This window comes from Physella acuta, unplaced genomic scaffold (assembly GCF_028476545.2).
Source record: "Physella acuta isolate Inbredline_101_S28 unplaced genomic scaffold, ASM2847654v3 ptg001544l, whole genome shotgun sequence".
NCBI lineage: Eukaryota > Metazoa > Mollusca > Gastropoda > Physidae > Physella > Physella acuta.
This window is the reverse complement of record NW_026733059.1, coordinates 118,716-132,309: the sequence shown is the minus strand read 5'-3', so window position 1 is coordinate 132,309 and position 13,594 is coordinate 118,716. Positions and strand designations below refer to the sequence as shown.

At 35.4% G+C, this 13,594-nt stretch overlaps 1 protein-coding gene across 4 annotated transcripts in view; it reads right to left on the bottom strand.

Moving 5' to 3' along the window:
• Positions 1-3,707: 3,707 nt before the first annotated feature.
• Positions 3,708-13,594, bottom strand: part of LOC131928771 (synaptotagmin-7) — a 96,965-nt gene continuing 87,078 nt past the window's right edge. For all 4 annotated transcript variants that reach the window (XM_059284891.1, XM_059284895.1, XM_059284893.1 and 1 more), the window contains exons 4-5: positions 8,414-8,528; positions 3,708-4,752 (exon numbers count right to left, since the gene is read on the bottom strand). In XM_059284891.1, the coding sequence (XP_059140874.1) occupies positions 4,448-4,752; positions 8,414-8,528 (420 nt within the window). In that variant the 3' untranslated portion in view covers positions 3,708-4,447. The remainder of the gene's footprint in view (positions 4,753-8,413; positions 8,529-13,594) is intronic.

The following is a 13,594-nucleotide window of genomic DNA, read 5'->3' as shown; positions in this document are numbered from 1 at the left end:
TTTTCAAATGGAACGATACAACAATTTGTACTCACATGGTGCAATCATTTTAAGCAACCAACATGCAAGCTACAATTCTACAAGACAACTGCAAGGTAATCTTAACATTCAGTTACAATTGTCAATGCATGAATCAAAATTACCAGGGGTCTGTTATGTACAAAGAATATATTTGAAATGCATGTCTTGTTTTTTGTTGTGTTATAGAGGAAGTACATGCAGATATGCTGATTTCTAAATATAATTGACTAGCCATCATGTAAGTTTTAAAAGTTGTCCCTATATAAGATATAATCTAAATTCAAGCATTTTTTTGGTCTACATTTTAAAAATGCTTTTTTTAAAAATATTCATTTTGAATTATCAGCAAGTTACAATTTTCTTAAAAAAAAAAAAAGTAAAACAAATTTTTAAAGATGCTAAAATAAAAACAAGTGACAACAGAAAAACTTTACATTTTTGGTGACACAAGTACAATTTTATGTTAACTTTTGAAATTGTTAACTGGGAATTTTAAAACAAACCAGTTAGTTTCATCAGTAGCATTTTATTGAGTTAAAAATATTTCAGAGACTATAAAGATTGTAAATGTTTAACGTACAGACTAAAATTCAAATTAAAATCTACCAAGGCTGCAGTATTGTATGAGTGGTGTAACAGGTGTTAAAAAGCATGAATACTTACTAATAAAAACAACTTCTAATATAAGGATAAGAGTGGATTTTTATTTTTTGCTTGCTGTTAATGAATCCTAAAATGATGCAGTGATACATTAGAAGAATCTTTCGGTTGAAGTATATCTTATTGCAATCCAAATATGTCTTAAAAAAACACAAAACAAGAAAAATAATACAATTAATTTTTGTGCATGAAGTATTGCTTTTTTATTTCTTTTCTCAATGAATTATGAGAATTAATTTTTTTTACATAGGACAGTCAAGGTTATCTTGTTACACTAGACATTGAATGGTGGGACTGAGTTTTAGTAACTATTTGACCCCACCTAAGCAGATATGATGGGCTGCATACGATGAAATTAAAAATGAATACATGGTTGATCCCAGAGCTATATGTTATATAAAAAAATATTACACTAAGTATGGCTGTAAACATTTTACTATATAAAAAACACCAACTCACTATACTTTATATAGTCCTCTGTACAGTGGTTCTTTTTATAAGCACATCCAACAGTTACTTATATGATACTAACACACACTGCCCTCTGTTTACTTAGAAGCCTTAGCAATAACGAAAGCGTTACTTGTATTTTGTTTTGCTAAAATATTGCCACAAGGCATACACGGTCAAACAAAGACAAGTAGTAACAAAGTCTCTCAAACTGTACAGTTGGGTAAGTTTCAATGAATCTACCTATAAATATATCAACCGATAAATGAAGGAACAAACAAAACACTGAGGTTATTGAAAAATCCATCGAGTTATAAAACAGTATCACAGGTGATTTAAATGACCGCTGAAGCCTGTGAAAGCTTTCAGTAAATTTTTTTTTTCCATTTTTATAAAAAAAATTTATTAGGACAAAAATAAAATTAAAAACACATTTTATACAACAAAAACCCATAGAGAACATCTATTGTACAATTTATATTTCAACATAAGTGACAAAGTAAAATAAGATTGATTCTCCATAATAATGTTTCTTATTTTTAATTTACAATAAAAATAACAGGTAGCCAAAAGCTGTGGAACATAATCTATTTACAAATAGTAAATGACAATGTATTTTACTGCAGTAAAAAGAAATTTCAAATATAACCAGATAAAGCTGAAAGAAGTTTGTCAGACTTTTTAGAAACTCAGGCCAAAGTAGAAATGCTATTAACTTTAACTAAAACTGACAAAAATTTAAAATAACTTTTTGGGTTATAAATTTATTATTAATGAAATATCCATTATGTCAAGCTTGCTCCATTATTTCTAATAGTTTTTCTTTTAGAATGAATCTATTCTCAATGACAAAAAAATACCCCAACAAAAACAAACAACAATCAACAGAAACTGTTGCTCAACCTGGGGAAAACTGCTAGCTTATGTCATCTGCCACATCTCTAAGTATTATATTGTGGCAAGTATAAAAAGTAAAGAATGCAACTTTACTTAGTAGTTTAAAATTTGGTATACAGTTTAACTAGCGTAAAAGTGATATGTTTTAGAACTGTAAAGAGCTTAACTGAAAATCATTATTGAAAATTAAAAAAAAAGTCATGATAGTAATGAAAACATAACAACTTTGCTTTATATTTCAAAAACTTAATAAATTCAAATTTGTTCAAAAGAAAACTTACTAAAGTAAAAAGTCTATACATATTTGCATTTTATCTAAAAAAAATAAGACCTGAAAATAATTTGTGATATAAATTACCAAATGGGATAATGCTATTGTTCACATTACAGCATTCTATTTAAAAATAGCTCTAGTCAGAAAAGAATATTTAATCTTTTTAAAAAAAATTACAAATTTGCTCTGAATACCTTGTTTTCTTACTATATCTAAAACACAAAAGAAATGTAAAATGCTGAATACCTTAACCGATTTCAATTTGTTTCTTTATTTCTATCACAAGTCACAATACGGTGCTGTACTATATTTTATGGATGAAACATGTATGCTATGTATGGTTTAACACTTTCAAACTCTACTGTGCAAGCTGTAAAAGCATATTTTTAAAAATAGTGTAATAATGATTTTTTCTTCCAAAGTTATTTTTAATGTTGCTGTAATTAGTTAATGTATTTTAAAAACGCATGGCAACAGAATTTTTTTTTTAAAAGGGCAATTTTGCGTTAAAAATACTTTGATCTAGATATAACCATGAAATGAATTAACAGTGCCGTGGACACTTTAAAACAGAGCTAAAAAAACCACTAAAATTAATTAAACATTGGCAGTGGCCTCACAAGGTCGTGTGTCATCCGGAATCTGAGTGTCACCCCCCCCCCCCCCCAACAATTTCGCATTTTCGGTTTGGTTTCATCCCTCTCACCCTACTATTTTGTTTTTTATTTTAACTGGACAAAAAATTGTTTTGACTGTAAATTGTACGATTTTTCATCTTGGTGATGCAAAAACTTTGGCTTTTTTAACGGTTTTATCAAAACTATTGAGATATTATGGTTTCCTACATTCAATCTGAAAGTCGAAGCACTCTATACATTTAGTCTTGTTATTTGCAAAGTAATATTTGTTCCCATTATAAATAAAACAACCTGCATTTGCTGGCATATTTTGTCGCTAAATAAAACATTTTATGTTTTAAAAAAAAAGGATTCAAACGTGGTTGAAAAAATTTAAAACTTCAAATACTATTTAGTTTTTTCCTGCGAGCACTTGCCACCATATTAAAAGACAAGTGAGATACTTAAAAAAAAACAACAACATTGAGCTTTTTGGACCATCCCACTGCTTAGTATGACACTTAACGTCACAGAGAAAATAGCGTGACGAAAAAAATTTGGTAATCCCTTAGTTTAGCGTCGGTTATTATTCCGGAATCGTATAGCAGTAAAAAACAGTGAAACAATAACAAAGTCTGTCACACACTTCCGGAATTCACCGGAAGTACCGTAAACCATACTTTATTTGGCGTCTTCTTTTATTTTTAAACAGAATGTTTAAAATTTGGATAGATTTATTTTTGTAATCATTTTTACATTTTGTAATCATTTTTACTATTTTCGTAATCTAGATTTTTTTACTTGGCCTAGCAGCTAGATATCTAGCTAGATCTAGATTTAATTAATTAATGGTCGCAAATCCGCTGCAAGCCAAAAACATTAAATTATTACATTTGATACATTATTTATATTTATATATGTTTTTATTTTTAGATCTACTAATTTAAATCTACTATTATATTTATTCTTGTTTCCTTTTGTCGATTAAACTTAAAAAATTAAAACATTAATTTACTACAATCGACTTTCAATTTATTTATATTTCAATGGTCAAATAAACCATGGTTTACCGTAACTCTAATTACCGAAACTCAACAAACATTACCCGATAATTTCCGACGCTAAACTAAGGGATTACCAAAAATTTCACTAAACACCGGTGACTTTATTTAGATCATTTTAAAGACATTATCGTAATACGAATTAATGTTAGCTTCGACTATTTTTGCCCATCAATGTCAAGCGTTTTATCATAGATACAATTATAACATCTCTTTTACATGCACAAACCCAGTGTCTCATAAAAGCTGGGGGGCAATACATAACACAGTGGACAGTCTTAATACAACTATACATAAATATTAATAAGAACTAAATTGATGTATATAATACATGTAACTATGGATTACAATGATTTTTTTTTTCAACAAGGTGTAGGTCAATGTGAACACTGCTAATGTCTGCACAACAAAGTAGGTTATCAACAGAGTTTGAACCGAATCTCTACTATTTCAAGCGAACAACTTTTTCAATCTTTCAACAAATGCCACTGCGCCACTTGTTGTCGTGGCTTAGCAACCATGTCATTCCAATGCCGAGTTTCCATTGGTCCGCTGCGGCAACCCAGCACGACTCGTCCAATCAGTTCGTTTCGGCCTACTTTGTCGAAATCCATACAGCTGACTTCCAAATTAGCTTCGCGGATTTTCTCCCACGGAATATCGAAAATGAAGGACTCGTTGTAGATGGGGTTCAAAGTTTTCATCTTGATGTTGGTTTTCTTCTTCTCGACCCGTTGCCCACCGTACGAGAGCCAGATTTTCACATATGGATCTGTCAGGGAAAAAAAAATAATACAGGGAATATGTTAAGAATAAATTTGAAAATTTCAGCACAGGCAGTGTTACTTTTATGCATGTTCCGAGGGAGGTGAAGGGGGGAGAAGGAGAACAAAATGCCCCCTCCCCCCTCCATCCAATCGCTGCTTCAAATAGAAAAAAACATTACATTTAAATAGAAAATGCATTAACTACTGCCCCCTCTCTACCCCAAAAGTTCCAAACGAACATCCTGGAACATATTTTCTGGAAGAAACCATGAGCTCATGTATGTTTTTCAATTTATGCAGTGGTCTCTTATAATTTACATAAAATCGTGTGTAATAATAAACCTATTCTTTGTTCCCAATGCCCATGTTATGCTCTTACTTAGATCTAGATTTAGACGTGTCGTGAATATTGGCGTTTATGGGATTTCTGTGTGCATGCGTCTTCTGAGAAAAGGCGTTTTTGTGATGTGCGGGCCATCTCCATGGGGAGTATTGAACAAAGTAGTCTGGCTCCTATTGAACTTTTCTCAGTGGAGAAAAGCAAAGTTCTCTTTCGAATCTAACGGGATGGTCTATGGGGCAAGGGAAGTAGACTTTACATGTTGCTGTGACGTCCCCTTACGAAGGTGTAGTGTTGCCAGCACTATGCCCAGCCGTCTTTACTTTTCCTAATGTGAGTCAGGTACCCATTAGAGCTGGATAGACTCAGTGACGTTTTACGGACTTGAACCTGAATTTGAAACTTTTGGGTTAGCAGTCTACCATTCGACCAGGCCGTCCCATTTGCTGATAGGCGTTGACAGGAAGTAGTCACGGTGTTCTACCCCCCCCCCCCACCCCAGCGCCCCCACTGCATACGCCAATGTGTTGGCATTACCAGGTTATGACCAGCAGCCAGGGTATACCATTAATTAGGATATAAATATCTGTCTGCCCGTTATACTAAAATACACTTGCTTAGTTTGGACTACGATTCTGACTATTATAATTGTTAAAGAAAAAAACAACACAACTAGTATAGGTGTTTACCAGGATGGGAAGTAAAGTTTGAAAAGGGAGGTGACTGTTCAGGGTGGGGGTGGGGGTGGTGGTGGATGATGAGGAGAGTTTCGGAGGGGTTGGTGTAAAGCTACGTATAACAAATGAAAATATATTTTTTTTTGTTTATTCTTGAGCATTAATATTGGTGTTCAGACTAATGTTATATATATATATATATATATATATATATATATATATATATATATATATATATATATATATATATATATATATATATATATATATGCGCGAATAAGCTTAATTCTATATTCTATCTTGCGTATGAAGTGAGCAATAGATACATACATACACACACACACACACACACACACACACACACACACACACACACACACATATATATATATATATATATATATATATATATATATATATATATATATACACACATTTATATATAATATATCTTATATAGAATCCCTAACAGACATCTTTGGCCGTTATTCATTATCCACAGAGAAGCCTTCCGTGTTTACATGTATATAGAACAAACACGTTCACTCCGCACCACACCATATCCATGACAGCATGAGACCAATATTTTTTCAGGTTTGTAGACTACACTAACATTACAGGCAGAGACCGTCCCTGTCTCTTGATCCCCCTCCCCACAGGCTATTGGTGTGTGTTGAGGTGTTGGGGTGCGACGCGACTGTTTAAAAATATGTCTTGGAGCTAGGGCCACGGAGTCTTGTGTTGTGATTGATGACTCTGTTGAGTGCCACAGGAGACACGGTCTAGATTGGCTACACATAAAGAGAAGTTCAGATTGGATGAACCTAAAAAATCTAGATTGTTAGATATTTTTCTTTCTTCCCTAGCAGTGAGGTTTCACAGTTGGCTTATTTTTATTTGGTACCTTGTTGGTCCATGGGCTCTTTAATTTGTATGTTAAATTGATAGATAACGAAAATCGTCTTCTAAAACTGAACTCGAATACCATATACCATAGGGGAATGTGTGTGTGTGTGGGGGGGGGGGGGAGTTCTGATTTTATCACGACATTGCTACGTTGGCTTGAGGTATGTGACGTAACACACGCACGCACGCATGAACATACACATACACGCACACATATATGGAAATACATAAGCCCCTCTATCTATATGTCTGAAAATGGAACTGCTCTCTAGATAAGTAAAAAAAAATGAGAAAGGGGAGGGAAACACTTTTAGGCGTCTTTTTAGGAGGAAAGAGTTGCGTTTTGGGAGGTAGGAAAACGATTGGGAGGAGGGACAGGAAAGATTGAAGGGGGGGGGGAAGAGGGGAAGAGGGGAAGGGGTTAAAATCACCATTTATATTTTAATTCTTTTTTTTTGAAGCAGTGTAAACAGAAATAGATATATTCTTAACACTTAGTAATAAAATATGTATTATCTAGTCTTAAACAACACAAGAAATACTCTCATTTTCCCACAATGTGAAATGTGGTTTATAGCCTATTATTTAAAAAAAAAATCTTTAACATAGATCCAGATACTAAAAAAATAATTCTGAACTAAGAAACGAAGTCTAGCCAGAAAACAATTTGAATATTTCAGCCAGAATTGATTTATTCTTTACTTCCATGTGGTCTGAGCGATGTAAAAATGCCAACCGGGACCCCGATTAGATACTAGACTGAAACTTTTGTATAATGTATGCATGCAGAGTTGAAAAGTAAAATTAAATGAATAAAAATAACTAAAAAATATGCAGATATTCAACAAGCATTTTCACACCATTCACCATAATAAAAAAAAAATCAAGTAAAATTTTTTTTTTTTTTAAAAAAAAGCTAGTTTTTAATTTAAGAAAAAAAAATAACGTATTCGAAATGCATTTATTAAAAATGAACATATTTGTTCATGTTTGAAAGTATTATATATAAAAATATAAGTATGCTACATTATTACGACCCTTTAACCATTTAGATTATAATGTATAAAACGAAATGCTAAAAGAAAAAAAAACAAAAAAACAAAACAAATGCAAATGCAAATGGATAATTTTCGGAAACGAGGCGAGGTTTAACTGTATACCACGTGCGTGCTAGAACCTACCGCAAGCGTCTAGCCGAAAGTAACCTGGAGATAAATGACACAATAATAGAACCTTTGCTTTTTCAAACATGTTTTCATCTTACAATGCGGTAGGCCTACTTGTGGTGTAAGTCTAAGGCATTATATTCAGGAACAAGTTTGAGAAAAGCACTGCAGTTCAATATAGCTAGCACAACTTGTAGGCTTTATGCAGGTTTAATGGCTCATGTTTTTTTTTCTCTAGCTTAAAGTGGCTGAAATAAATAGTTCATTACAATTTTCATTATACTGGCCGATCAAGATTGTGGTTTTAATAAACAAAAGGTTACATATCAATCAAAGGCCTTAGAAGTTTCATTTTATTTCGGAACAGACAGCTGAAAAACTGTCTTAGATACAATTATGAGTAACCACAGATAACCTGTTTAGACAACTGACTTAAATTTGTCCAGTTTTGATAACTGATCAAAATCTCCATTACGACAAATGATCAAAAAATGTCCAGCTTTGACAACAGACAATAGCCATGTCCATTTTGACAACAGACAAAAAAACCCAACTTTGTTGGCAGCCGGTGACTTACCAGACGATCCCGTTATGTCCTTGGCCTTGAGATCCTTGGCTTTCATGACCGTCACAGTAAGTCGCCCGATGTTGGGTTGGTAGCAGAGAGACAGTAGCAGTTCGCCTAGTTTACCCTGAGATAAAAGACGAAAAGATAATTAAAAGATGTTGGGTTGGTAGCAGAGAGACAGTAGCAGTTCGCCTAGTTTACCCTGAGATAAAAGACGAAAAGATAATTAAAAGATGTTGGGTTGGTAGCAGAGAGACAGTAGCAGTTCGCCTAGTTTACCCTGAAATAAAAGACGAAAAGATAATTAAAAGATGTTGGGTTGGTAGCAGAGAGACAGTAGCAGTTCGCCTAGTTTACCCTGAAATAAAAGACGAAAAGATAATTAAAAGATGTTGGGTTGGTAGCAGAGAGACAGTAGCAGTTCGCCTAGTTTACCCTGAAATAAAAGACGGAAAATAATGTCATTAAAAGTTAATTAAGCGCCACAGTTTCTATAATCTTAAACAGCATCGGGGTGGTGCATATAATTGATGCTTAGTATCCATCCATCCATCCATCCGTCCATATATATATATATATATATATATATATATATATATATAAACAATAAATTAAGGAATAGCTGAGGAATACGGATAGTAAAATTGATACATTTATTTTATACAGCTGTCTTATGAAACAGTCAAAAATTTCTATAAACCAGAACTGGACCCTTATTAATAAAGCCACTTTAAATGAAGCCATCTGATCCCTATGCTTTTTCGTCATTGACTCAAAGACTAACAGCCAATCAGAAAATGGATTTAAAAAAAAAACAACTTCAAAACAGCACAACTTTATAAGGCCACAAACCAATTTTCAGCCATTTCCTCTACCATTTTTTTCCACCACCAAACCAACACGGCCCATTTTCAACTCCACTGCAACGTGACTGAGTCGACACTCCACACAAAGGAAGAAGATGCCGAGGTTAAAAAAAAAAAACATCTTCAAAGCAGCCCAGACTTAAATACAAAAACGTTAATCTAGGTAAGTAGTGGGCTTTTCTCGAGGCACCAGTATTGTTGTCCGTACAAAATATAACTCTTACTGGGAAATGACATTTAAAATTCTCGGTTATGCCCCCTTATTTATCTCTCTCGACGTGACGAAAACAAACTCCACTGAAATATTACGTGAGTGATTTTTAGCGCAATTTCCATTCTGGAGAATTGCGTTTATTAACCCGTCATTTCTGGATGTATGAATGAATGGATGGATGGATGGATGGATGGATGGATGTGTGTCCGCAGCTTTAAGTCGTATCTCCTCCTCAACGAAGCAATATCGATGACTAGTTCCAAAAGCAATTATGTTAAGCAAGTTACGAGGATGAACATAGGCCATAAAAATTCCGGGTTTCTTTCATGGATTTCCCGGAAAAGCCAAAAAACCTCGAAAAAAAGCAGTTTTTGGCCCATATCTCGACAACCAGACAACTTAGCGACTTGAAACATGTACCAATCGATTCCTGCCATAATTTAGAACAATTTTGCCGAAGAAAGTTTTCAAAAATATCCTTTCGTTTGGTCACAATTTTTTTTTTGAATTAATTAAAATTTGGACCGAATTAGTAGGCATTTTATGCAACCACACCACACGCGTCATCACGTTCAATAGCTGCGCCATCACGTTCAATGGCTGCGACGTCACGTTCGGTAGCTGGGCGCGCAATGGTTTTTAGTCATGTTACTCTATTGCAAATAAAACATGTAAAATACTGAATTTTTTAAAAATAAAAAACGTTTTAATAACTAACCAATGGTTTTACTAACCCTGCTCTTGATTTACGCTACGACAGAGCTATTTTTAGATAACACAAGGAAATTGCGCTAAAATTGTCACTAGACTTTTTTTAATTACTTGTTTTTTCTCCATCTCTCATTCGTCCAATCCTGGGAGAAAAAAAGTCCTAGACCTTTCATAAAATACTATGAGAAGTACTAGGACTGGACAGAAAATCCACTTTTTGTTTAGTAAACAAAATAAGGATTCTCTCATATTTTCGCGCGAAACGATTGCTCAGTCACTCAGCAGTCACTCACGTGATCACTAAAACTATTTCAAGAACTTCCGGTCGATTGAAGAATGTAATGTTGGGAGTATTACCGAACCAATAGTAACAGAAACGAAAGAAAAACAGTGGTAACATATGAAAATAAAGTGACTAAATCACACGCTTTACTTTGATACAAGTTTGAATAGGAAGGTTAATTATACATAGCTTCTAGGTAGAAGTTTGAAGAAGGAGATTTTATAGCATTAGGCAAATGAGGTCGTCCATAAATGACGTCACACTCGTAGGGGGAGGAGGGTCCGTAATGTTGTAACGGTGTGTGGTGAGGGGGAGGGGTGAGGGTTATGATGATGTGACGTCACACTCAGTGTTTCTTCCAGACTTTTTTCTCCCGGGAGTGGGGGGGGGGGGGGCACTTGAAATTTGGGGGGGGGGGGGGCACTGTTAAAAGCATATATTTTCTATTTAAATTTCATTTCGTTCCGGGGGGGGGGGGGTAAACTTTTTTCGGGGGGGGGGGGGTTGTAGGCTGAGGTGTGACGTCATTTACGGGAGGGGGGGTGTCTGGCTTTTTGTGACGATGTGTGACGGAAGGGAGGGGGGGGGGGGAAGGTAAAATCGTCAAAAAAAGCTTTACGTCATTTATGGATGACCCCAAAAGATTCTATAAAAAAGAAAGGATATAAATAAAAATTTCTGTAACGTTTCAGTGAGCTATAGAAAAAAGTAGAATTTTACATTATTATGAGTTTTGTTGTTTACATAATTAGTCTATGTGCAAAGCGTAAAAAAGAAAATGATCTTAATCAGAAAATATCAATAATCACTTAAATGATAAGGAAAAATAAAAACACCATAGAAGAAAATGAAAGCTGATCATGGTTCACGTGTGGTGTTTTGGTTGAATTACTTCGATTGCTGGTTACAAAATTAGATCAACATCACAGAAACAAACCACAGCAATCATTGCTGAAACATGAACACACAAAAGGCGGATATAAAGTAAAAAAAAAAAACGGAGGGCACACAAATGGCTGAACTATACCAGGAACTTGTGGCTTGCATATGTGAATCCCCTTGGGGTTCTAGGCTCTAAGCCGTGGCTTGGGTAACAATGAACCAATGGCGCCAACAAAATCCCCCAAAAATAAATGACAAATGTCTCTGGTTTTTGCCCAACCACCCCCATCCCACCCCCAAACACTACAAATCCACCCCCAGTTTTCAGCCTGGAATGAAAATAAACTAATAACAAGACAGTTGGGGGGGGGGGGGGTGGGGACAATTTTTAGCAAATAATCAGAAATTTGAACAGATGGAGATCCTGTCTGGGCGTGCTGTCTTTAACACTTAGATAGGACGTCATGACTAGGGGTTTTTTTTGGGGGGGGGGGGGGGGGGGTGTCGTGACTAGTTTATTTTTGAGGGTGTCATGACTAGGGTTTTTTTTTTGGGTTTGTCATGCCAAAGGGTTTTTGGGGGTGTCATTGCAAGGGCTTTTGTGGTGTCATTTCTAGGATTTCTGGGGTGTCATTTCTAGGTTTTTTGGGGGTGTCATGACTAAGTTTTTTTTGGAGGTGTCGTGTCTAGGTTTTTTTTCGGGTTTTTTTAAGGGTGTCATGACTAGTTGTTTTTTTTTCAGCAGTTTCATATTTAGGGGTTTCATATCTAGTTTTTTTAGGGTTTCATGTCTAGGTTTTTTTTTAGGGTTTTATAACTAGGGTTTTTGGAGGTGTCACGACTAGGGTTTTTTGGGGACGTCTTAATTAGGGTTTATGGGGGGAGGGCGTCATAATTAGGGCATCTAGCATTTATGCGCATTTATAGGGATGTCATGATTAGGGGTTTCAGGGGAAATTATAATTAGGGCATCTAGGGGACATAATGACTAGGGATTATAGAGACCCCCCATGTCTAGGGTTTTCAGGAAACGGGGTGGGGGGGGGGGGTGGCGTCATAACTAGGGTCATTGGGAAACGCCATAACGGGTTTTTAGGGGACGTCATGACTAGGGGTTTTCTACCCCTCACCGAAGTTACATAACGGCAAAATGGTTTTTTCAAAACTGATAGACCCAGTACCCACCTCCACGATCCACCATCCCCACCCAATAGCAAAAGTAATTTTTTTTAAAGTTACGCGATTACATATTTGTAGTCCCATAATTTTAATGTAAAAATATTGCGTATTTATAAGAAATTTATTTAACGAATTTTTAAAAATTCACAGTCCCAAAACGCCACGAACGGCCCATCTTAAGTAACGAAATATCAGCATTTTAATCTTTAAATTATCACGATCTTGAGTCTGGGGCAGAGAATAATGGACGCCAAAACTAAATCTAAAAAAAAAACAAAACAAAAAACTGACTTATTTTTTGGCAACAATAGACTAGCATTATCAATCTGGCAACCACGAGCACTTATTCCCTGGCCATCACGTGATCGCCTGTGGGGAATGGCCGGGGGAATGTAACGAAGTCAAGACGACAATGGATGGTCGGGAATTTTTTTTTGGAGCTGCTTCCAAGAAATAATCATTCATACGAGTCTTGCAGACGACGTATAGCTCTGACGATATATTTAATATTTTTTTTACAAACTATTTAAAGTAGAGTGGGTATGAATAAAGTTGGAAAGAGTTGGATTGTGAAAGTAGAGAATATTTAGAGCCATACTGAGGCGTAGCGACCCTTCCCGGCGACCGGGGACAAACTTTTGATTTGCACCCCACCTCGAACTTTTGATTTGCACCCCCCCCCCCTTAAACTTTCAATTTGTTTTTCCAACCCATTTTGGCGCCCCCCTAAGGTCGGCGCCCGGGGGCATATGTCCCCCCCTCGCTTCGCCTCTGATGCCATAAAACACCAGGTTCAGTTCGAAATATAAAACTAAGAGAGGACTTAGCACAATCAGCTTTTTTAAAATCAGCGTTATGAATACTGATATCATCCCTAACCTATCCTTATTACTAGACGTTAAATCTAACCTGGGAATAAGTGGCTGGGAGGCAGAGCGTATGACTGCTAATCCAAAAGTCTCGAGTTTGGATCCCGAGCTCAAGTCCTTAAGACGTCATTGAGTTCACCCAGCTCTAATGGGTACCCGACTCAAGTTAGCGTAAGTAAAATTTGC